Raw genomic sequence first — 24,076 nt, forward strand, 5'->3', positions numbered from 1 at the left:
CGGGTTTGGGGAGGCACAGACAGAGGCAGAGGCTACAGCTCAGCCATTTTTCAAACCAATTAAGTTTCCTTCATTGTTTTAAAATTAAAAAAAAAAAAAAAAAGAAGAAGAAAAATAAAGAAACCCCAACCCTCGCCCTACCCCCACTTCCTTCACAGAGAACCTGAACAGAGCAGGCAGGAACCACAGGTGCAGGCAGCATCCGCGACGGCCCCAGCAGGCAGCACTCAACACACCGCATTAGAAAATAGATTAGTAAAACCAAAAAATACACTTTTTCACAACGAGTTTGAGATTTGGTCAGTAGCGTGTTGGGGCAGGTGGGAGAGGAGGGGTGCTCCCACCGCCAGCAGGGTGTGTGGGGCCTGGGGCTGCAGCTGGGGCTTGTCCCAGGCCCCCCTGCCCCGGGGGGACAGGCCAGGTCTGGCTGCAGGGTGGCAGCGGCTGCGAGCCGGGCAGCTCCGGCCCCACTGGCAGTGGGAGGTCCGAGCTCCTTCCCTGATAAGTACCAGCAGGGAGCAGCTGCAGGGACACTCTGAACCCGCTGCCGGAGCCCAGGGCAGCAGCTCTGCCCTCTCCCCTGGGAGAGGAGACCCTGGCACTTCAGGAGAGGGGGCAGCGCTGGTCGCCACATTAATACCACTTCGGCCACTGCCAGGCACGGCCCAGGTCAACACTGCAAGGGGGCAGGGAAGAGGAGCAAGTTGGGAGGCACACATCAGGCTCCGGGGGGACAAGGCTCCCCGCTTCGCTCCACGCCACTGTCAAAAGCAGGATGGCATACAAGGCCAGGGAAGGAAGAGCAGCAAGTTCACGCTGCCAGGCAGGAGCATGATGGAGAAACAAGCAGGACCGACCCGGCAGGACATCCTCCACCTGCCACCCACCTACTGCATGTCTGCGGGGAGGCACACAAGTACCCAGCACTGGGATGGAGAGCTGCCAGGGCGCAAAATCGCCTTCCCTCCATCGCTGGCACTTGCGGGGACCCAGCAGACACAAGGCTCTTCCCAGCCCGGCTGCCACGCGCAGGACAGGGAGTGTCACAGTGGAAGAGGAGCCCTGCCATGGCACAGAGCTCTCCCACCACTACCTGCCCCTGGCCTCTCCTCCCTCCTCTGCTGAGGAGGCACGGATGGCCGACACCGCACAGCCAGTCCCAGGACAGCTGGCAAAGCCCAGGAAAGAGTCAAGGCTCTGAAAGCCAGTCGAGGATGGCTGAGAAATGCAGGGCAAGGCAGGGGGGACATGGGGGCACAATGACACGACACAGAATTGGGGCTGAGGCTCTGCAGAGCAGCGGCCGAGTGGTGTGCCACAGCCTGGCGAGCAAGGGGAGGGCACGCCTGTGCTTGGCACAGGAACCCGGGAGCAAACGCAGCCCTGGCACAAGCTAGAGAGCCAGTGGCACAGGTTGACCCTCCCCTGCAGCTTGATACACCCCTTGCACAACCACTCTGCGGCCAGCGTGGGGTGGAGACAAGCGGCAGGAAGACAGGCTGCCCCGCTCCTTCCCTCGAGCCCCAAGTCAGGCGTGAGCCCCGGGGAAAGACGGGAAGGAGGGCCCCTGCCACAACTGCTCTTGCGCCAGCTAAGTCACACGAAAAGAAGGAGCACGGGAAGGAAGCTACTTTAAACATCGTTGCCAGCAGAACACCTTCCCAGTTGTCTTGGCCCTTTTGGCACCAAAATGTCTCCTGACAACCCCTGCCACGTTAACCAATAAAACAATGCCACAGATTAGAGGAAGGAGGGAGGAGGGGAGAGAGGACGCTACTGCCATAAATTGCTTTCCCCTTCCCACCAGGATTCCTCAGCAGTAGGGAGCAGGCCGACCCTAATGTCACTTCTGAGCTGCTTGACCACAAGTCATCTCGTCAGAAAGTTGGGGCCAAAGGGAGGGAAAGCCCTGGCCACCGAGCCGGTATTTAGCATCCAGGACAACCTGCAGAGCAAGAGGTCCTGCCTCGGCCTGCAGGCAGACCAGCTTCGGTGGTGGTGGGTGCCCCTCAGTGACCAAGGCAGGCCACTCAGGCTCGTTATCCTTTGACACCATGCACCGCCTGCGCATCGAGGTGAACAATGACTAAAGCAAAATGGCCATGAGGAATCGTTTGCCTGCCATCCAGCCCATCTCCTCCTCTCCTCTATCACTTCCAGCTTTGATTAGACAAAACAAGAAAGTTCTCCCTTTCAAGCAGATGCTAGTGCTCTGCTTGCCCAGCGTCCTGGGATGGGACTGGGAGCTCCCCAGACGTTAGCTGCTTCTCCTCTGGCATCTCAGCGTTGCTCAGGGATGGCACAGGGACCTGGAGAGAAAAGACAGCAGTGACTTGCACGAATACACCCCAATACAGAGAACCTGTCTGAGCTTGGCCCTGCTGCCCTGCTCCTGTCTCCAGCTCTACCAGGCAGAGCTCTCAGCAGTGTTTGGGAAGAGGAGAAACCAGGGGCCACCAAACAGGCAAAACAGCAGCTTCATGAATATCTGGAGCACTGGACTGCTCCTACAGTAGTGGTCTGGACTGTTTCCACCAGAGAAACAGCAGCTCATGCCCAAGCAGGAGTAGGCCCAGCCACTTTCCACCGTGTTCACAGAATAATTTCAGTGGGAAGGGCACTCTGTAGGTCTCCTGTCCAACCACATCCTTAAAGTGGAGCTAATTTCGAAGACAGAGCAGGCTGCTCAGGGTCATATCCAGTGGAGCGATGGCTTTCTCCAAGGATGGCGATCCCACACCTGTGAGGGCCCTTCCCAGGCACAACCCTTCAGCTTGCACTCAGTGCCAAAAGATGCCTGCAATCTCCCACCCCTCCTCAGCCCCTCCTAGCCTCCATTAAGTGCCAGTTCCTGGGTGCTCTCACGGAGATGCAGCCAGCTGTGATTTCCTTTGAGGTTTACTAGGAGTCAGAGTAGCCCAGCACCCTCCCAGCCAGCCCCAGAGAGACACCGGTTTCCAGGGCCAGAGCACAACAGGCTTTTCATTGGAGCCTCTCAGCAAGGCCATAAGTGCTGCTTTGCTCCTGCTAAGTCACACTATCAGCTTTCTCTCTGCTGGCCCAAAGCACCAGCAACTCCAAGCAGGACACCCACTCACTCCCCACACAGAGGGAATCACTCACGGCACTCAGGTGAGGAACGCTGCCATCCTTCTGCTGGGCGCTGCTCTCCTCTGCCTGCCCACCAGGGCCCTGGGCGACAGTGGGCTCTTGAGCGCTGGTCCCCCGTGGGCACGACTCCTCCTGAGTTGTGCTCTCCTCTTGCTGCAAGATGCCCCGTCTGTCCAAGACACTGCAAGAACAGAATCACACCGTCAGAGACCCCACGCCTCTCCCGAAGCCAACTTCTTTTCCTGTAGGAAAAGTGCTGGTGGAAGACAAATGTCAGGGGAAGGGGTTCCTCTCCAAAGCAGGCTGTGCACAGCCCAAACCTAATTTACAGTGTCTATGTTCCTCCTGTGAAACCAAGCCCCTAGGAGAGCAGCCCTGTTCAGGGTGTGGGAGCCCACCAAAACAAGTGCCCTTGAAAGAGCGTCCGCTCCATACGCTGCCCCAGGGAAGAGGAGCCACTCCTCCACCGGCTTCCCAAGCACATGGTGACAGCGAGCACATCACAAGCTTGAATCACTGAAGATATGCAAGGAAGGCAACACAGGACCTTCCTCCCCAGAGCACCCAGCCATGTCCCAAGAGACCTCCAGAAGCACTCAACACACACAGAGCTGGCAGAAGAGCAGCCAGGTCTTGCACCCAAACAAGGAAAGCTCCTCCCAGTCCTGCACTGGGCTCTGGGGGCAAAAGCGGCAGGGCTGCCCATTGAGAGCTTACCTGGGGGGAAGAGGCCCACAGAGCACCTCACAGCAGTTCTTCACTATGTTGCCATGGCTGTAGGGATTCTGCACGCGGTTCTTCCCAGTCCAGGACCCCTTAATCTGCAACAGTCAGGGCACAAGCTCAGGTCTGCTCCACCAACACCTGCCCACGGTGCCCTGCCTCAGCCTGCAGGGCATGTCAGCAAGGTGGGCACAGCCATGACACACCGAGGAAGCGATGAGAAACGGAGATGGCTCAGAGGAACAGAAAGACTCTACTTACATCTTCGTTGGTTGTCTGATTCAGTGCCACCAGGAAGGTGTGGAACCCAGTTAACCCCACCACTGACCACAGGGTGAAGAAACAGATAAGCACCTCCAGTACAGTAAGAAGAGTTAAGGACTGGGAGCAGCCTGGGAACAGTCCCAGCCCAGCTGTGTCACTACCCCAGGCACACCACCCTAACTTCTCCTCTTCTCCTAGACGTGGTTTTCTGTTTTACCCTCCTCCCAAAAGCCACGAAATTGCTCTTCACCTTGTAATCATGGGGGAAAATGCCCTGAAAGACTCCTTAGAGAAGCCTCGTCATCAAGAGTCCAGCCCCTCCATAACACAGCTCACACTAACCCCCAGCTCTGGAGAAGCCAACCCCCTCGCTCTGTGGAAGGATATGTCCCTGGGGTTTCCTTCAACGTGTTCAGGAACCCAATCTTCAGAGATTCTGGCAATACAAAGAGAGAGACACTTTTTGTCTGGAACATCCCAGTGAGTCCAGTTCCCTTTCCCACTCCATCACTTCTGGGTTCGCAACACCGTCTGCATCACCCCTCCCCCTTAGCCAGCCCAGCCTTCCACCTCTCCGCAGCCAGACTCACTCAGTGCTACGTAGACTATGTTGAAGGTGAAGATGTAGATGGTGAGGAGTGAGAGCGAGAGGATGAAGAGGTAGAAATAGCGGTAGTTCCTCTTCCCCACGCAGTTGCCCACCCAGGGACAGTGATGGTCGAAGCGCTCTGTGAAAGCGAAGATGGAGGTCAGTGCTGCTCTAGCACGGTCCTGCCTGCCTCCAGACGCTTACTCCTGTGCCCTGAACTCAAAAACTTCCAAGGCTGACAAGGACTCCCTGGGCCACCAAGTCCAACCCTCTGCTAACTCAGGGCCCCACATCACGGCCCCCTTCCAGAAGGATAGGCCAGGTAAGAAAGCGCAAAATCAATTTACTAATGAGTCATTTTGCACATTAAGACAGAGTTTAAGAGCTTGGCCCCATGCACGCCTTCTCCCCCAAGAGACTTGAGGTATAATAGCTTTTACTAGAGCAGCACATAGGTTAGATGAAGGCCTGGGGGTTCAGAAGTTCTTATCTAACCCATGTGCCACTTTATTCCTACTAGAATTATTAGAAAACGGTTCAACGAACTGCATAAAAACTCAAAGGATGGGAACCTGCAGAAGAGGAAAGGGATCCAAAAGAATGGGATTTCTTCCTTGAGAAGGGATGCTGAACATGAGCCAATTATGATACGCAAAAGGGCTAAGACAGCGTCTGTTATGCAGCAAGGGGAACACAAAACGGGGCACTCAACGTAACAGCAGAATCTCCGTGCTGATGCAAGAAGCTGCTTTCACACAAGACGCAGCTCTCCACTGGAACCCTCTAGCCCAGCAAGGTCAGCAGTTGAGTGAAACTTAAAAATGGACTGCACATTTACATGGACAAGTTAGACTTATGTTAGACGAGTTATTGCCGAAGAAGTACTGACAAAAGATGAAACATCTGGCTTCAGGTTCTGAGCAAATCTCAAGCTCCTCGAGCTTAAGATGAGGCAGACTGTCCCCCTCTGTTCACAGCACACCACTCTGGATTCGCTCAGCAGGCGCAGCATGAGACCTGATACGGAGCGAAGCTGGGTGCAGATCTTCACCTATTCTCTTCCAAAGGCTCTCACCTAACACCCAGCTGCAGGAGCAGGCACGGCCTCTTCTACTCACCCACACAGTTGTCGCAGATGCTGCAGTGAGAGGCACGGGGCGGACGGAAGATCTTACATGTGTAGCAATACTTCAGCTTCACTATCTGGTTGTTGATCTGGAAGTTTTTAATCCGCGGGGGTGGCCGCTGACCCTGTGGCACAGTCCCATTCGTGGCCTCTGAGAGAGACAACCAAGCAGAGATCAGACCTGCCTGCTACAACACGACAGGCCTAGAATGACAACTTGCCTCCCTGCTTCTCCTACCAGTGGGATCAGAGCCTGCTGGGTCTAGAGCCAGCAGCTGCAGCTCTGCTCACACGGTCCAGAGCCAACCTGGCAGCTTGGAGGCAGGAAGAGGGATGCCAGGGCTTCCATGGGCAGATTGAGAGGGGATGGGGCGTGTGTGTCACTCTACAGATCCCCACCCACCAAAATTCCTCTATACCTGAAGGGGCCCAGATGAAGCTTCCTGCCCCTCTTCCCAAAAGCAAACTGAGTTTGTATGTACACAGCCACAAGAGAGAAAGCAGCACGTGAAAATGTTCCCAGAAAGGGAAGCAGGTACACCGCACCGTCTTTTTGAGACTCAGCCAAGCAGAATCAGCCAGCAGGTAGTAAGATGCCCCATTTGGGGCAATCCTCACTTCTGGAGGGCCAGGCAGGAAGAAAGGCTCTGCAGAGAACATAGCCTCTAGATACACCAGAAATACAGAGGCTTTTCCAGCCATCGCCAGTTCAGCTGGCTCCACACTCACCAATCTCCATCTCGATGAAGGCTGCCTCGTCAGGCAGGGCTCTCGGGATCACCCCAGGATCACTGAAGCTCGTCCGCAGGAGCGTGGCCATGGCGAACAGGAAGAGAACTGCTGCAAACACGGGGATGGCTGGGGACAGCTGGACTGCCAGGTACCGACACCTGCAGAGAAACGTCAGGAGGCGATGAATCAGACCACCGCAAGGTCTGCCTGAGCCAGGACCTGAAAGCCTGGCAAGGCATCAGAGTCCAGACTTTTCTGAACACTGGCTACGTCTTGAGAAGAGAGGCTGTTCAGCACTTCCTTCTGATCCCACCACCACAGGGAAACACCCCTGGGGCTGCTTTAACGACTAGCCATGATCAAAGTACCACCATGTTTTTAACCAGCCAGGCACAGCATACTTTCCATTGTTTTGGTTTGTTTCCAGCTCCCATTTTGCTCAGAGTCACAGGCCACACCAGAAACCAGCCAGCTAGAGGGATCTTGCCTAGAGGACACCCGCTGCAGCCAGCTGCCAAGGGACAGACCATGTCTCCAGGAGAAGCACCCAAGGCCTGGTCTGAGAGCCCACCACTGGAGAGAGCCGGAAGGCACGGAAGCACATCAGAAGGCTGGGAATCTCTGGCTGTCCCCTAAAGAGGCAGCAGCTTCCAGTACCACAGAAATTACTTTCCAGGGATGAACTGTGTCTGTGCTTCTCAGGAATGGATTCACATGGAAGTGCAACATTCCCATGCAATAAGACGTCTGCCTTCCTTTGACTTTTCTGAGGTAAAGGACTTGAAAGCTCCAAATGAAGTAGAAAGGCTCCTGCCTCAAGACAACCCCAGCTCCAGAGAGAAAACACAGTGTAAGGTTTGTTTGCTTTATAAATACAGAAAGATGCAATGAGGAATTTATGTCGCTAATCCTTCTGATTGAGGCAGTGCAAATGGAGCAAAGAGATTAATCTCACTGTGGCCTGTGTCACTTCTGGACACCTCCAAACATGTCTCCATGGGCACTGCAGCACAGACCATGCAGATGGCCTGTACAGAGATCATGGTTCAGAGATGTACTGGCCTGAAAGAAAACATATTTCTACCCTGATTCCTTCAGAAACCCCCCGTTATGTCGGGGTGAAGTTCCTATGCAGATTTCCCATGGTTTAAGGGAAACCCCACCCAAATCCCAATGCTTGTGCAACATTTCCCCTCTCCTTGCATGCCTTGCTTCCCCAGGTTCCTCCCAACAAAGCTGGGTTCCCAGGCTTTCTGGTAAGCCCTGACTCCACAGGGGTGAGTCCAACCCAGACTCCTGCTCCCATCCACAGTTGCTCTCCAAGAAAGTATAAGGCTACTGTGGTGAAAGGCATGGGATTATCCTCCCCAGTGAAACTGTCATCCTAAGCAAGGCGATTCCTACGACATCCGTAGCATTAACAATTTAATTCCAGATAACCTTCCCACCCATAGCTTCTCTGAACACAGTAAAGTTTCTAGCTCCAGCTGGTTCCTTTGCAGCACTGAATTCTGCAAGCCTTCCACTGCAGAAGGATCACCGGGCTTTAATTTGCCATCACTTGATTCCAGCGAGTGTCCCCTGTGTGCAACGAGGTACAGAAAGGGCTGTAAACTGAAGCTACGGTATGCTTTTGAAGCTACAGTATGCTTTGGCCGCAGCTGCAGCATGCAGTGTCCACAGCGATGCACAGGGCCTGTCCCCTAAACCAACGTTGTTAATTTTAGACACTACAAACTCTACAGCTACTCAACACAACACAACTCTTACAGTTGTCCACGTGCAGAGCCCTGCCTACATTCGAAGAGCCAGGCTGAGCAGCCAGAGGACTGAGCCTCCCGTCTGTAGGCAGCCTAAGACAACTTTGCTTTCCCTTTGCAAGGGCAAAGTCTAGAAAGAGAGCTGCAAGTCAGTCAGCAATTAAACAGAAACCTTGGATCCCATTTTGGGAAGGAATATGGTTTTATTCTTCTAATAGCTGGACACAATCTGGCTCAAAGGGCTACAGCTTGACCCTTGTCCAGCTGCCATGACAGCTTTTATAACTGTTGTAACAACATGAACATGTTACAGGCTTAAAATACGGATTCATGAACTGTGTTAAAGCTGAGCCAAAACTGCGCCAGAGCTCCCAGCCTCAGATACACACTAACACCTTATAAGTTTCTTCAGTGTACTGTCAGCAAAGAGATTTATTACCTGCAAGCACATGATTTGTGTCGGGTGTACTCTCCCAGGCGCAGACCTGAAAGCTTTACAAAGCAGCACTCAAGAATAAACGGGATCAGTCCCTGCAGCAACCCGCGCGGTCCCCGCTCCATCTGCGTACGAGCACAAGCGTGGGATGTGACTCACTCCCTGCTGACCATTTCCCATGCATCTTTGTAAGGAAACCTGCCCTTTGGGGATGGAGCAAGTCCTGCTGTCCCTGAGGCACAGCAAGAGTGGCCTCAAGATCGATGTTACCACACTGCAGAGTGTGGCATGGGAATGGGAAGAAGCCTGCAATTTTAGGAGATGAAAGAGATAACTGCGCGACCATCCTCCTCGCTATGGGAAGGGAAGCGGCAGCATCCAGCCAGTACCCAGCCCTTCCATCCAGCTCCCAGCATGGCACAGGCACTGGGCAGGTTAGGTCCCCAATTCAGGAGGGGAGAGAAGCAATCTCAGACAGACTGTCTGTCTGCCCAGAGGTGGGTAGGGGGGAGGGACAAAGCCCCAGAGAACACCAGATGCCTGCTCTCCTGTCTGATGGGGAAAGGATATCTAGAAACTCATGCAAGGAAGTATTAAAACTAGGTCCTGCAGCTACCATTCACTGAAGTGCATGAGATGTCTGCTCAGCGAAGGCATTGTCCTGTTGCCATCATCCCTCCAGCATGAAGCAAACAACCAGGCACTGCGCTGGACGCTCAGCCCCGTCCCTCAGACGTGCCCTGGCACAGCAGGGGCTGAGCAGCACCCCCCTGCTTCCCCAGGGAGCTGGGCTGGCAGCACTGCTGTGTCCCCTCAAATGAACGTCCCAGAGGCCAGGTCAGAGATGTGTGAACGAGACAAACTCCCACCACGCTGAAACTGCACCCCGAGACACAACACCAAGCCCACCACGTTGACTCCATCCCTCCCTGCACTGGCGGAGCCTTGCTTTTAGGAAGGTGTCTTTTGGGGAAGATGCCCCGTCCATCTGCCATATCAGAGAAAGCCAAGTGCTGTCCAGAACGGCTAAGCAACAGGTAAGGCCTCCATGTGAAGTTTTGACTTGGTACTCACTAGCGCTGGGGAGTCTTCAGTCTACGCCTCGTCTACGGTGCGATTACGCTCAGCAATTCATTTGCAGTCCTAAGTAACAGACATTTTAAAGATCTTTTGTTTGGGAAAGCTGAGAGTCAACAGAGACATACTGTTGGCATGTACGGATATTGCTCCTCCTCCACTCCCAGTGCAATATCTGTGTTCTTGAGCATTTTGTCATCTAATAGCAGACAATAACAGCACTATCACAAGTCATCATCATGGGGGACGAGGGGGGGGGACTGGGGGGTGAGAAAGGCTTAAACAAAGAGATCATCAGAATAGAGCAGAGAGGGAGCAGCAAGAAGCAGCAGCTGGGAGGTGCCATGAGTTTACAGTGCAAGGACTGCTTGACCGATTATTTTGTGACAACTTCAGTAGGTCTGTTGTAAGCAGCACATTAAGCAAAGCTCTAGAGGAAGGGGAAAACACACCAGCCCCCATGGAAGTGGACCTCAGCCATGGCCATCAGGCAGCACATCTCACGGCCAGGCCCCTCCAGGGTTCAGTGCAAGCTCTGCTGTATAATTCATTTATGTCTCCCTTGCAATCACCTATTTAACTTTCCTAAGCTAAGGTATAACCACACTGTCTACTTGTCATCAACGCCAGCAAAGCAAAGTGGCATCTTTACCAAATGCCTGACCCTCACCACAGCACTTACAGCCATCTGCATCTCCCAGAGCTGGGACCCTTTCCAGACACTGATGTACTTGTGGTCAGTGTGGAAACAGTTGTGCTGAAAACCTGGGTAACCGCCACACTGCAATGCTACAAGTTCGGGGCCCTTTCAGGCAGAACTTGAGCTGCCTACAGAAACTCTCTGCGTCTGTCAACAGCGACGCAGAAAGTGCTCGCTAGAGACCCACTTCACAGGCAGTTCCACTGCGAGCACATGCCACGTACTTCCAACCCAACCGATGCAGCAAGTGACTTTAGGCAGGAGACAGAAAGGTTATGCTGATGTTATTGCTCTTTTCCCAGCTACGCTCAAATCTCTGCACAGGCGGGAGAGCACCCCGACACCCGCGTGGGGAATGGCAGTGCTGCAGAGGATGCGCAGGCTGCAGGGAGAGGGAATTGTCTTCTGAGAAGTAGCCCACATACAAGAAAAAGGGCATGCAATCCAAAAATCCGGAAGCAGCCACTTTGCGCAGAAACACGTCTTCATGAGCAAAATCAGCTGAACTCCAGATACCAACAAGTTTACCTCTATCATAACTACTAAAAAGTGCCAATCAACTTGTGTGTAAGTTTTGACAATGCTTGACATAGACCTAACCAGAGGTAAAAGCCAGCTCAGAAGCACATGTTTTTCAGTGCAAAATCTTGGAACTTCGGGCTTTGGAAAAAAAAAATTTAAAAAATATTAAGTCACATGAAAGGTCAAGCATAGATTATTTTTTTCCAACTCATCAGAAAACAAAGAAATTTTAATCTCTACATAGGTAAGAAAGTAGAAAAAAAAAATAAAGCGATAAACATGCTTCGTTATTGGAAAAGCAAACAGCAGCCCCTTCCCGCACTCAGGAGCCTGGCATTGCAGGCGCTATCTTGCCTGTAACATTTAAAGTGTTGACGGTTCATACTGAAAAGCTGAAGACAAAAGAAATCCAGTTCTCTTGCAGCTGCTTTGGAGAGCTGAATGGAGAAGTCTCACTTCAGGAGGGCCATTACAGACACGCTGGCAAACTGCAACGGAAACCCCCAGCAGCCAGAGAGAGGACGCTACCTCCCATCATCTTAATTCCCAAACGGATTTCACTAATTGCTTTACCTGGGCTTCTCTTCATGCTCGAATACCACGAGCATAGTTAGACAACTAAGTGCCCTATCACAAAAGCTGACATACCCAATAAGTGCCTGAAATAACGCCAGGAGGATATTAAACAGAATTTTATGTGACACGTTATGGTCACAGAGTAGACCCAATTAAATATAGGTCTCGGACCCTGCAGGGACCAGCCTCAGCCCTTGAGCAGCAGAAGCTGCTTTCTGCCAAGGTAGTAGAGAGAGAGGTGCCCTTGGGCAGAGGACTCTGGTTGCTGCGGAGCACTTCCCCAGGAGCCAGTACAGCTCCACGGCTTCTGCTTTATCTGGGAGGGAGGAGCTGGATCTCCAGGTACAGCGCTGATAGCTCAGCCAGTCCTCCAGGGCCTGCTGGTTCCCCAAGGAAACGACTTACCCGATCTAGACCACAGCTCTGCGGTCTAGGGGATAAAAACATAAAAACTCCCCCACACAGGGCTGAGGAGGCTTCAGACCATTCGACTGGAGATGCGGCAGATGAGCCGACAGCATCAGAGCTACTTGGAGGGGGAAAAAAAATACCACCAGCAGCAGCCCAAACAGAAAGGCTGTCATTTATTTCACGGCCGGGGAGGACTCTTTCAGGGAGGAACGCGTGGCTTATCTCATGACGCGCGATGCCAGTCACCACCGGCTCTCCAGCAAGAGCGTTTGTAATCAGAGCCCAGCCAGAGCAGCCTGGAGGGCGAGGATCAAACCCGCACTGGCTCGGATCGCCTAGCAAGACATTTTCTGGCTTCAGGCATCCCTGAGCCTTGTTTAGACAAGGTGTGAGTGCGCAAGTGATTCAGCTGAATGAAATAAGCATTCACAACACAGGCACCCCTGCAGTGAGAGTACAAGAATTAAAAGGACTCCTCCACCCACCACAGTCTGCGTCTCTCCAAAACCAGATTCTAACAACCCTGTTCCTCCGTAGCACAAACTTTAAGGGAGAAATCATGAATTTCCACACAAACGCCAAAGAATCTGCCAAAGGCCGAAACAAATGGATAACACAGAGAAAAGATAAAGGCCGAGACCCTTATGCAAAAGCAGCCTAACGCACGCAGAAGGCATACAGGGTAAGCAGGGCTCGCGAGCACCCAAGCTGCTCATCTTCTCAGCTTGGGTAGTGAAGCAGAGACACTGTGGAGTGTTTTCTGGTTGGGAAGGCAACATTTCGTCCCTATCACAAGTTCAAAAATCCCCAAAGAATTTCAAACCAAACCCACCTCTTTCAAACAGAAAACTTCAAGGTGTTGTGCTTTTACAGGATGAAATGGATATTTTGGATTTTCCCAAACTTTTCCTCATCTCCCCAGTTGAAACCACTCAGATGATTTAACTAAAATTCAGAGACGACTCTGCTCCCAGCTAAACTTCCCCCAGGCCAGCAGTTCCCACAGAGACCACCCTCTGGCTCTACGCAGAAGGCATGTCCTGGGTGTCTGGGTGCGAGCAAGGATGGGAGCGACCCTGACACAGGGCTATGCCTCCCAGAGCACAGGAAGGGGCTTCTTGAGTAATTTCTAGTCCCCCACTGCAGCCACGGCAAGCCAGCCATCGCGCCACCGGCTCTGCCGGCATGGCCTAGGACTGGAAAGGCAGCCTTGGGTTGCTCTGCCCCACACAACCATGGCAGGCAGCTGGCGACGGCAAACATGGTAGAGCGGGATGTGGCTTCACTCTTCGGCTAAGGACAGGCTCCGCAGGGAGTGAGAGCAATTATCCCTTGCAATAAGTGTTTCTGGAGCAGTAATAAATATTTCTGGAGCAGTAACACTTATTAGTTCTTCCTGCAAGGCAGGAAGTCTTAGACCCATTTTTCAGATGGCAAAAAACCAAACAACAAAACAAACAGTGGTGTCATTTCATACCTTTGAATTTAGACTGAGTCAGGGATAATTTGGGCTTTCCACACTCAGGATCCCAACACCTCGCATTACAGTTGTATGGCACCTGCCTCCAAAGCTACACGACGACTAAGCAGAAAAACCAGTCCCATACCTGACCAAGACCCGATGGTAGCCACTTCATTGCTGCTCTTGGGATGTGGCAAGCCTTGTCAGACTGTTCCAGAAAGCCCTTTCCAAGGCTGCCAGCAATATCCGCTAACAAGAGGAGCTAGGGAGAGCAATGCCGGGCCAGGGGAAACCAAGACAAGTTCCCTCGTCTGAGGAAGATGTCTAGGAGGCCAGCATCTGGAGGAATAGCCAGGGCTTAACCAGCGAGCAGTTTCTTCCGCTTGCTTTCCTGGCTTAAAGGGCTTTTGTGTTACCCAACACCGGTTAGGACCTTGGCCTCCCTAAGAACAACATAAACATGCTGATGGAGACAGAGGAAGGAAAGTTTCGCAGTTGTTGGCTGATCCAAGCTCATCCTCAAACCAGGAACAAGGGGCAGTCCTGTCCGCTCCCCACAACATCATCGCTTAGGCAAACACAGGCTTTTTTTCCCCCCTTTGTTTGTTTTTTTGTAGGATTAGTCTAAGGCCAGATCAGTTTCCCAACGCAGCTCACACAGGAGAGCTGTGGGGAGGGGACAGGCCCTGCTCTTTCCACAGCATCCAAGACTTCAGCTGCAGGTCTTTAGGCTGCTGAGCTGATCTAAAAGGGCAGCCGGATCCTCTCCAAACACCAGGGCTCCAGCTCCCGGGAGCATCTGCTGTAGTGCAGCACTCTGCAACACCCAGCTAGCTGGCAGCTGCAGGGCAGGTTGGATCAGTGCTAAACCTTGCTGCCACCGAGCTCACTCCTTTTTTTGTTAATTCTCTGGCTGGGTCACCTCCCTCATCGGGCCGACTGGGGGGCAGGGATGCAGGCTGGGCCCCACTGGCCTCGGCTGCGGCAGCAGCAGTGCCCTTGCACCCCGGCTATCCCCAGGCAAGAAGCAGGCGCCCCAAACCCCCGTCCCCTCTAACCGTGCTCAGGACAAGGGACTGCAAGTCACAAACACAGGGAAGCACACAAAAAGCTGGCATCACATCGCAAGCAGAGCCAGGGGAAAACTCCATCCTCCCCCAAAACCTCCAGGGTCACTCTGCTGAGGGTGCAGAGGCAGATCCCGCCAGAGAGCCCTGCACCCAGCTCCTCTCCACCACCCTCCCCTCCCACTCCCAAGGCCACCGGGCAGTCGGGCCCCAACCAAGCCCCGTCCCGGAGCCACAGGGTCAGCCAGCCGCCACGGGGAACTCACTCGAAGGCGAAGAAGAGGGCACAGGTGCCGAGGATGAGGAAGAGCGTCAGGTAGAAGATGCCCTTCTGCCGGGCCATCATGATGCGGCCATCGCAGCAGAAGGTGTTCCTGCCCGGCAGCTTCTCCCATTTCCGAACCACCTTCTTCCTCGCCACCATCACCGACATGGCGGGGCCGTTACTGGGGCGGTGGCAGCCGCCACACCTCCAGGCGCTGCTGCTGCTGCTGCTCCTCCGCCGTCCGCGGCCCCGGCATCATCGGGGGCGGGGGGGAGCTCGGTCTGGGGGCTGCGGGGAGAGGGAGAAGCACCTCAGCACCGGGACCGGCGGGGAAGGATGGAGGAACAGAGGGGGCACGGCGGCCGTCGCTATGGCAACCCACCCGGGAGGGGTGTTGCCATGGAAACCCACCGGCGAAAGAAGGCGGGGGGGGCGGGAAGCTCAGGCCCTGAGGGGAGTGGTGGGGCCTACCGGGAGGGGAGTGGGCAGGGCAGCCCCCACCTCACCGCCACACTGGGACCCGACCCCGGGAGGGGAAAGGAAGGGCAGGGAAGGGAAGGAAGAGCGGGGAAGGGCCCCACGCCACCGCCGCCGCCGCCGCTCACCCCGTGCTGGTGCCAACAGCACCGGGCCGGGCCGCTACCTTTCCCTCAGCGCCGCAGGAGGGGCCGCCACGCCCCGCGCCGCCGACAGGGGCGGGGCCTCGTCAGCCATTGGCTTCTGCCGCCACCGGCGCCCCGCCTCGCCGCTTCCTGCTTTCTCATTGGTCCAGCGGGACGTCACTCTACGGGGTCTACCTCGGCCCCGCCCCTCCTTGCTTTCTCATTGGGCCAGCGCGACGTCACTCTACGGAGGCTCCCTCCGCCCCGGTGCGGACAAGGGAAGGCGGGGCCCGACCGGGCCGCTCCCCCCGGGGCAAAGCCTAGGAGCGGGACCCCGGGGGGAGCGGCCCGGTCGGGCCCCACCCGCCAGGCCCCGTTGCCACGGTAACCGTGACGTCAGGCAGGGCGGTGGTAGGAGTCGAGTCGGAAGCGTCGCGCTTTCTGGCAGTGTCGCGTTGCGGCCTGGCGCTTTACGGCGCGGCGCTTTACGGCTGTTCCCCGGCGTGAGGCGGGATGGCGGAGGAGTGGCTCGGGGTGGAGGCGGCCGTGAGCGCCAGCGAGGGCGAGGATGAGGTGAGGGCGGCGGGGAATGGGGTGGGATCGCCCTCCCATGGTAGTCGCCGCTGCTTTACGTGGCGCTCCGGGGGCTCCCGCGGCCCGGGGAGGCTGCAGGGAGGGCGGCGTGGCTTGGGCGGGGGTGCAGGCCGCGGCCCCCGGGCTGGCCCAGTTGTGCTGGGGCTTCAGGCCTGCCCGGGCAGGGGGTTTGCTCTGCCAGGCCCCTGCCTGAGCCGGGGCCGGGCTCTGTAACGGTGTCTGACGTGTTCTAGGGGCAGGAGGATGGTGAGCGGCGGCACCGGCAACTCCTGGAGGCGGTCAGCTCCCTCTCCGGACGGAGGCGGTGAGTTGGGGGGGTGTCTGAGGGGCTTTTGCAGCAGCCGCGCTGTGTTCCATCCCTGTTTTCCCCGGGGGGCTGCATAGGAGCGCTTTGGAAGGGGGCAGAAGGGAGGGCACTCGCTTCCCTTTCCCGCTGGTACCGGCTCTTCTGCCTCTGCCGTAGCAGCAGGTTGGAGGTGAAGTACGTGGGGGCACACGAAGAACCTTTCTGTTTATTTTCTTTTCATAGAATCACAGAGTCATAGCATACCAGGTTGGAAGGGACCTCAGGGTTCGACTGGTCCAACCTTTCTTGGCCAAAGCATGGTCTAGACAAGATGGCCCAGTACCCTGGCCAGCTGAGTCTTAAAAGTGTCCAATATTGGGGAATCTACCACTTCCCTGGGGAGATTATTCCAATGGGTGATTCTTCTCATTGTGAAAAATCTTGTGTCCCATCCAAATCTCTCCAGGAATAAATTGTACTCATTACCCCTCGTTTTTTCCATGTGACTCCATGTAAAAAAGGAGTCTTCTCCTTCTGTGTAGCCACCATTTAAATACTGGAACATGGTGATAAGGTTTCCTCTAAGCTTTCTCTTCTCAAGGCTGAGCAAACACAGTTCTCTCAGCCTTTCCTCATATGGCAGGCTTCCCCGTCCCTTGATCATACTGGTGGCCTTTCTCTTCTCACAGGCGGAAGCTGGCAGAACGTACGGAGGCAAGTGTGCAGGTGTCCGAGTTCAATGTCAGCTGCAAAGGTGAGATCCGCAGGAGGCTGGGCAGAGCTCCTGCTGTCTAACAGGGGCAGCACTACCCACTAACAGCTTAGGATTTGCTGTGTCTGCCTGGATCTTTGGGCTGAATGCAGCTGCAGCCCCTTGACTGGGTGATGCCGTGCCTGTGTTGACGTGTGGGACCTTGTGTAGGTGCTGGGGAGAAGCTGGTGCTGTCTGAGCTCCTGCAGCCCATACGTCCCAAATCCGCCCTGAGCAGCGTGAAGAAGGAGCTGACCAGAGTGAAGCAGAAAAAGGCAGTGGAGCTGCCGCTCAGCAAAGAGGAGGCAAAGCGGGTGAGTGAGCCTGTGCAGGCAGCAGAGGGAAGTTCTGGCCTTACGGGGCAGGAGAGCTGAGTTACTGTGCACCTCTCTACTCCTCCCTGATGTGGACTGGCTTTTTTTCTGTACATCAGCCTTTCTATACTCACGCTTTTCCTTTCTTGCAGGTTGTGAGGGAAGCTGCCTATGTCGGGACCTCTAAAGACGTGGGCAAATGGCAGCAGGTGGTTTTGCAGAACCGCCGAGCAGAGCAGCTAGTTTTCCCTCTGAAGCAGGAGATTGCTACAGTCGTCCCCCTGGAGCGAGTGACTTCAGCGTGGAAGGTGGGTGCCGTCACATCTCACACAGCTCCCAGGGCTCAGCTGGGGCAGCTCAGTGTTTCCTGGCTGCACTGGGAGGAGTGAGGTAGACATGAGGAAGGCCCAGCCTGTAGCAGAGGCTCTGGGCAGGTGCATGCTGAGCTTGGGAAGACTTAAAAGGGAAGTATTCTGCGTTCCTCACACATAGCAGATGTGTAAATGTTCTCTGGGAGAGGCCAGGTAAGGCGTAAGCAGGGGCTTTGGAGCCTGCTCTGTCCCCTCTCCTCTTTTTAGCCTTTCAGCTCTAGACACACAGGCTGAGACTGCTGTTTCCCAGCCCCTGGGCTGAGCCTGCTAGTAGCCCTCAGCCACTTGTGCTGAGGCAGAGCGGGGGGTTGGTTTGTCAAAGCCTGTGTAAGGGTGCTCTTGGTTTTGAACGCGAGTTCCCATGGGGGTGTGCTGCTGGCATCAGAGTCGCTGTCGCTGTCGCCCCTGAGAGCTCTCCCAGCTGGCCACAGGCTCCCATGAGAGGCAGCTCCTGCTGAACTCCCGACGTACGCGGTACTCGCCTCAGTCTGGCCAAAGGTCGCTTTCCGTTGTGGTGGGACATGGTGTTGCATAGCCTGGAACTTCTGCTGTGTGCTTGTTGTCCTGTGCTACGTGGTCAGCACTGCCTGTTGACTGCGAGCCTGTTTCTCTACCCTGGTAGGAATTCTGCCCGCCCTAACCTGGTGCGATGGCTGGGAGGGCACCTAGGCAGGCTCACGGCGAGCCTCAGGCTGTTGTGTGGGACCCGTGAGCAGGGCTGTGACCCCAGCGCCCACGAGGAAGGGGACACGCTTCTCTGGGCCCTCCTGTGGACCTGCTCAGAGGCACCAGGAAGGATGGGGACGTCTGGGGGAGTGTTGGCTCTTGCAGTTCTTCTCGTCTCATCGTGCTCTTGCGGTTTCTATTCTGTCCCAACAGGCCCGAACTCCCCTGGAGCAGGAGATCTTTGGACTGCTCCACAAAACGCAGCAGCCCATCACAGACCCGCTCCTGACGCCGGAGGAGACAGCCTCGCTGCAGGCAATGAGCTTGGAGGAGGTAAGTGCTTTGCCCCCGTGCCGTGCCCTGGCTCTGAATGCCTCCTCTTGGCGCCTGCCCTCACTCTGTGCTCCCTGGCAGGCCCGACAGCGGCGGGCAGAGCTGCAGAAGGCTCGGGCTCTGCAGTCCTACTACGAAGCCAAGGCTCGGCGAGAGAAGAGGATCAAGAGCAAGAAGTAAGGCTGTGCCTTTGCTGGGCTTGGTGTGGTGGGAAAGGGCAGGGTCTTGGCCTCGGCGCTGGAGCCGACCCCAGTGCATGGGTATGGCCAAAACATGGAGGAAGGCAGAGCGGCCGCTGTCCTCCCTGGGATCTGTGACGTATCAGGCAGCCTCCTGCCGAAAACAGCGCTGTGTTCCCAAGGGCCTTCCCAGCACCATGGGGTCTCACTCCCTGGCTCTCCGCCCTTGTGCTACAGGTACCATCGTGTGCTGAAAAAAAGCAAGAGACGCAAAGCTTTAAAGGAGTTTGAGCTGCTGCACAAGTCGGACCCTGAGGCCGCCTTGGCAAAGCTGGAGGAGCTGGAGCAGCTCAGGATGCAGGTGCTGCTTCTGCGTTTCTCCCCCACCCCTTGGGAAGTCCCCTCTTCTGAGCGTGCTCTTTCTGATGCTTCTCTCTTCCTCTTCCACCTAGGAGCGGATGAGTCTTAAGCACCAGAACAAGGGAAAATGGGCCCGCTCCAGGGCCATTATGGCTAAGTATGACCTGGAGGTGAGATCACAGACTGGTTTGGGTTGAAGGGACCTTAAAGGCCACCCAGTGGCACCCCCTGCCCTGGGCAGGGACACCTCCCACCAGCCCAGGTTGCTCCAAGCCCCGTCCAACCTGGCCTTGAACCCCTCCAGGGATGGGGCAGCCACAGCTTCTCTGGGCAACCTGGGCCAGGGGCTCACTGCCCTCAGTGTAAAACATTTCTTCCTTATGTCCAACCTAAACCTGCCCTCGTTCAGTTTAAAATCATTGTCCCTTGTCCTGTCACTACAGCCCTTGGTACAAAGTCTCTCTGTTCTTATAAATCCCTTTTACATGTTGAAAGGCCACAATAAGGTCCCCGATGCAGGGTGGGGAATGGGGAGACAGCTGAGGTGGGGCAAGGAAGGTGGGCATATTGTTTCTGGCCTGTGTTAGAAACATGTCAATCCCCTCCCAGGCCCGCAAGGCCATGCAGGAGCAGCTGGCCAGGAACAAGGAGTTGATGCAGAAGGTGCGGGTGGAGCTGCCTGAGGAGGAGCCAGGTGATGTGCCCGAGGAGGACCTCACGTCGGTGACTGTCCCCACCGTCCCTGCGGGTGCCAACACAGCTAATCCCTGGATGCTGGGCAAACCCAGCGGCCCAGCCGAGGAGCCTGAGGTGCAGGAGCGTCTTGAAGACGTTGCGGTGCCTGGTGCTGCGGAGAGCAAGGAGGAGATGTCAGAGGAGGAGGAGATGTCAGAGGAGGAAGCTCTGCTGCAAGGCTTTGAGCAGAAACGACACGCACGACAGCAGCGGGCAGGGAGCCCTGAGGGACAACGTGAGGAGCTCACAGCCCCGGGCAGTGCAGGTCTGGTGTGCTGCAGAGTCGAGCAAAGGAAAGGGGGTCGTGGGGGCTGTTTTCTCCTGTCCTGCTCTCTCCCTCCCTGCTCCTGGGTGACTGTTTCTCACCTGTTGCCTCAATCCGTAGGTGCTGATGAGACGGAGGTGGTTACTGAACTGCCGGGGAACAGCCCCATCCACCCCGTCTGTGCCAAGGAGCAGGCGAGCCTGGGGATTGAACAGCCTGCCCAGGCCCAGGAGGAGACACTGCTGTCGGAGCAGCTGGGCCGGGTGCGGACGATGGAGGATGTTGAGGCTCTGGCCTCAGAGGAGCGTGTGGAAGAGCAGGAGAAGCCAACAGCCCCAAGAGCAGAGAAGGGAGTGCGGCAGCAGAAGGAAAGCAGAGCTGGGGACAAGCACGACAAGAAACCGCCGGCCAAGAAGAAGATGATCAGCCTGCAGGCTGTGCTGGCTGGGAAGTCCCAGGAGGCTCAGTGCCCCAGCCTACCTGTGGTCGTGGAGGAGGAGGTCAGCGGGATGAGATGAGCTTGCCCCTTGGTCCCAGGGCCAGGCTGACTGCAGGGCACTGACTCCTCTCTCCACAGGAGGGTGGCATCGACCAAAGAGGGGTCATCACAGAGGCCTTTGCTGGGGACGACGTGGTCGCTGACTTCCGCCGGGAGAAGCGCAAGGCAGAGGAGGCTGGGAAGCCGCAGCCGGTGAACTTGGTGCTGCCGGGCTGGGGCGAGTGGGGAGGCACCGGACTGAAACCCAGCGCCAAGAAAAGAAAACGGTAAGTGTGGAAGGGCTGCAGCAATGTGCCTCAGCCCAGCACCAGGGCCTGACGTCTTTGCTTGCCCGGCAGGTTCCTGCTCAAGCCGCCCCCGGCGCCTCCCAGGAAGGACAAGCACTTGCCACACGTCATCATGAGCGAGAAGCGCAACATCCACGCGGCAGCACATCAGGTGGGTGATGCCCAGCCTCTGTGATTGGCAGCAGCGAGCGCTCCAGCACCCAGGCTGGCCCAGAACCTTCCTGTGTCCCGTTCCCAGAGCATCCTGAATCCCTGCCTAGCCACGTAGTTTCCAGCTTTGATGACCCAGAGGCCAGTAGGGTGATGGAGGGAAGAGGAATTTTCAGGACTGCTCCCTTGACAGCTGCTGCCACCTTCCTGGGCTCTGCTGGAGGGGATGGAGGGGGGTGGGCAGCGGGGCAGGGGCCTGGAAGCACAGTGTGAGCGTGTCCTGGACGAGTGGGAATCGGCAGCAGCGTGGGATGAGAGCAGCCGCTGCGGTGCTGGGCTGGGTCGCTGTGGGAGTTACGCCCCTGCCCTCTTTCCCCGCAGGTCAGCGAGCTGCCCTTCCCCTTTGAGAGGCACCAGCAGTTTGAGCAGAGCATCCGGATGCCGATGGGCCCCACCTGGAACACGCAGCGTGCTTTCCAGAAGCTGACCGCCCCCCGCGTCATTACCCGAGCAGGCCACATCATCCAGCCCATCTCTGCCGAGGATGTCGCCGATGCGGCTGCCACGGCTGGCAGTGGAGCCAAGCCAGCGCTAGAAATTGAGCCCAAGCGGCAAGAGCAGCCCTTTCGTCACCCGCGCAAGAGAGCGCGGTAGCTCCATGCCCGTGTGTCTCTGGTGCTTGGACTGGAGCAGGCGGAGGAACCGGGAGAGGCTCCTGGTTCTGTCCAGTACCTTCTGCCACTTCCCCTGCAATAAACAAGCTCCTGGCCTGCCTTGCCTGCGCGCTCTGGTGCCTGCCCAGGCAGCGCCCGGCACGGGACAGCTGTGCCCTCCTGCCTGTCCTTGGGGCCCCGTGCGGGGCAGGGTGGCTTGCCTGGTGTGACGTGACCAGCGTGCTGCGGGGCAGGCCGGGGAGCTACGGCGAGGGGCTGGAGTGCGGCGAGGGGGTGGAGCAGCCGCCGGCGCTCCCTCGGGGCCGGGTTTCACTTGCCCTGGGTTTTTTTTGTCTTTCATACCCCTATTTTTTATATGTAATATAACATAGATATTTTATTTTTTTAATCTTGGCTAAAGGGGCTTTCTGAGAGCCCTGCTGTGCTGAGCCCGGCCCCGGGCCGCCCCTCCTGGGGTCCACCTGCAGCTCCAGAGCACCTTCTGCCCCGCTCTGACAAACCCCGTCAGCTGGAAAAGGGGTCTGTGTGCGGCGCTGCCCGTGTGCAGGCGCTGGGAGCTGGCTCTGCCCCTGGCGCAGCCATCCTGCCCTCTTCCTGCCGCTGAGCCCAGCCTCCCTGCCCAGCCCAGCCCTCCCAGGGTGACGCAGGGTGCTCGGGGTGCTTGGTGCGTCCAGCACTAGCGGAGGGATGTGCCGGAGCCTTATGGTGAAACAGGAGCGGGCAGGGAGCGCTCCAGGCCTCTCTTCCCACGTGTGCTGCGCTCATGCCAGCCCGAGAAACACGCCCCAGCCCCAGACGAGGAGCTGGAGCTGCTGCTGCTCCCAGGAAACACGTCCCTGGCTCCGGGGACGCCTCCTCCCACACTGGCACCGCAGCCAGGCCGGGTCCCCGGGCTGCTGCCTGTCCCCCGGGGCTGGGACAGAGCTGCCGCCGTCACCCTTCTCCCCTGCAGCCCGGTCAGAGCGGGGAAGGGGGGGCATCCTGTGGGGCTGGGCCACAGGTACCCACGGGGTTGGGAGGGGGTGCCCTGCGACTCCCTGATTCCCACCCCAAAACTACGCAGGGCTCTTCTGCTGTGGGTGCTGGCACCCTTCCCGGGGCGTGGGGGGTGTCGGCTCTGCCTGGGATGCGGGGCCGGGTGCTGCCTGCGCCGCCACCGCGCCAGGGACCCGGCCCCGCTGTTGCTGGCCCCGCGCAGCACCCTGGGGTGGCCAGATAGCGCTGGCCTGCGGACGGGGCTGTGGGGGTGTTGCATGAATTTACCCTGGGCTGGAAAAAAAAAAAAAAAAAAAGAAAAAAAAAAAAGGGAAAGGAAGTGGAGAGCATTTCCGTGCTGTGACGCCGGAGAGCCCCTCACTGGGCTGGTGGCCCCAGCTCGGAGCCCAGCTTCCCTCTGCCCTGCCTGCCCCAAAAGCCGTGGGAAACCTTCACCCCTGGCCCCTGGGGGCGTCCCGGGGGGGTAGGGGACATTTCTTGTTTGTTTTAGTAAAAGCCGAAGTGCCCCAGAGCCAGGGGAAGGCAGTGCCCGGCGTGGGGCACCCTCTGCCCGCGCCTCCACCTGCCGCAGCCAGCCCTGGGCTCCCCTCTGGGCTCCTCTGCCACCGTGCTTTGCTGGGGACAGCCGGGGCCCTGCGGCACCGCCGTCCCTCTTCCTCGTCTGCCTGGGCCCAGGGCTCTGCCCGCCTCCTTCCCAGCCCCGGCTGGGCGCGATGGGCTGCCCTGGGACCCAGCCCGGCTCCCCCGGCTCCCAGCCCCGGGATGCTCAGAGTCCCACGGCTGGGAAGGGTCTTGGGGGGCTTCGAGTCCCAGGGCCAGTTGGAGCAGAGCTGGCTTCGGGCTGAGAGCAGGGGCTTCAGCATGGTGCCCTTCAGCCGTTGGATTGTCTGCGAGGATGGGGAGCTCCATGCACTTCTCTGGTCTCTGTCCCCACGTTTGACCCGCTCCGTGGCAAAGGACCATCTCCTCCTGCCTGCTGTGGTGCGTGGTGTCCCCAGCACCCCCAAGCTGGGCTGGGACCTCCTCAGCTGCCCCCGAGTGGGAGCGACGCTCCCCGCCGGGGCTGGGATGATGATGGCACCCAGACAGTCCCTTCCAGGGGTGCTGCTCCTGCAGAGGACCGAGGCCACCAGGTCTGAAAACAGCTCAGGCCTCACGGAGCCGGGGGGTTTGTGGCTGGGACCACCTGAAGC

The 24,076-nt window shown here is 57.0% G+C and overlaps 2 protein-coding genes across 4 annotated transcripts; one reads left to right on the plus strand and one right to left on the minus strand.

Moving 5' to 3' along the window:
* Positions 1 to 129: 129 nt before the first annotated feature.
* ZDHHC9 (zinc finger DHHC-type palmitoyltransferase 9) lies at positions 130 to 15,546 on the minus strand. 3 transcript variants are annotated; one of them, XM_063346921.1, is made up of 10 exons: positions 15,427 to 15,546; positions 14,823 to 15,109; positions 6,543 to 6,703; positions 5,806 to 5,964; positions 4,689 to 4,826; positions 4,486 to 4,534; positions 4,096 to 4,198; positions 3,829 to 3,932; positions 3,124 to 3,292; positions 130 to 2,309 (listed from the first exon to the last, which is right to left on the minus strand). In XM_063346921.1, the coding sequence occupies exons 2-10, from the start codon at positions 14,987 to 14,989 to the stop codon at positions 2,205 to 2,207; spliced, it is 1,155 nt and encodes a 384-aa protein (XP_063202991.1). In that variant the 5' UTR covers positions 14,990 to 15,109; positions 15,427 to 15,546; the 3' UTR covers positions 130 to 2,204. The 3 variants fall into 3 exon arrangements, with proteins under 3 accessions (XP_063202991.1, XP_063202993.1, XP_063202992.1); XM_063346923.1 differs by having other exon boundaries at positions 15,465 to 15,488; XM_063346922.1 differs by lacking the exon at positions 15,427 to 15,546 and adding an exon at positions 15,233 to 15,413.
* Positions 15,547 to 15,794: 248 nt separating this feature from the next.
* Positions 15,795 to 21,985, plus strand: UTP14A (UTP14A small subunit processome component). Its single transcript, XM_063346971.1, has 14 exons — positions 15,795 to 15,996; positions 16,251 to 16,321; positions 16,993 to 17,057; positions 17,226 to 17,368; positions 17,521 to 17,676; positions 18,619 to 18,738; positions 18,820 to 18,914; positions 19,155 to 19,278; positions 19,370 to 19,447; positions 19,887 to 20,277; positions 20,398 to 20,777; positions 20,855 to 21,042; positions 21,115 to 21,214; positions 21,595 to 21,985. The coding sequence occupies exons 1-14, from the start codon at positions 15,937 to 15,939 to the stop codon at positions 21,865 to 21,867; spliced, it is 2,244 nt and encodes a 747-aa protein (XP_063203041.1). The 5' UTR covers positions 15,795 to 15,936; the 3' UTR covers positions 21,868 to 21,985.
* Positions 21,986 to 24,076: the final 2,091 nt, after the last annotated feature.

Source organism: Chroicocephalus ridibundus, chromosome 9 (assembly GCF_963924245.1).
Source record: "Chroicocephalus ridibundus chromosome 9, bChrRid1.1, whole genome shotgun sequence".
Classification (NCBI taxonomy): domain Eukaryota; kingdom Metazoa; phylum Chordata; class Aves; order Charadriiformes; family Laridae; genus Chroicocephalus; species Chroicocephalus ridibundus.

Bases quoted from the DNA above. Each gene is read 5' to 3' on its own strand.
- ZDHHC9 (XM_063346921.1), bottom strand. From the start codon at position 14,989: ATGTCGGTGATGGTGGCGAGGAAGAAGGTGGTTCGGAAATGGGAGAAG. The intron at 5,965-6,542 runs GTGAGTGTGGAG...TGTCTCTCTCAG, and splicing joins CTTCATCGAGATGGAGATTG to AGGCCACGAATGGGACTGTG. The intron at 4,535-4,688 runs GTGAGTCTGGCT...TTGTATTGCCAG, and splicing joins CATAGTCTACGTAGCACTGA to AATCTCTGAAGATTGGGTTC.
- UTP14A (XM_063346971.1), top strand. From the start codon at position 15,937: ATGGCGGAGGAGTGGCTCGGGGTGGAGGCGGCCGTGAGCGCCAGCGAG. The intron at 19,279-19,369 runs GTGCTGCTTCTG...TCTTCCACCTAG, and splicing joins TGGAGCAGCTCAGGATGCAG to GAGCGGATGAGTCTTAAGCA. The intron at 20,778-20,854 runs GTCAGCGGGATG...CTCTCTCCACAG, and splicing joins CTGTGGTCGTGGAGGAGGAG to GAGGGTGGCATCGACCAAAG.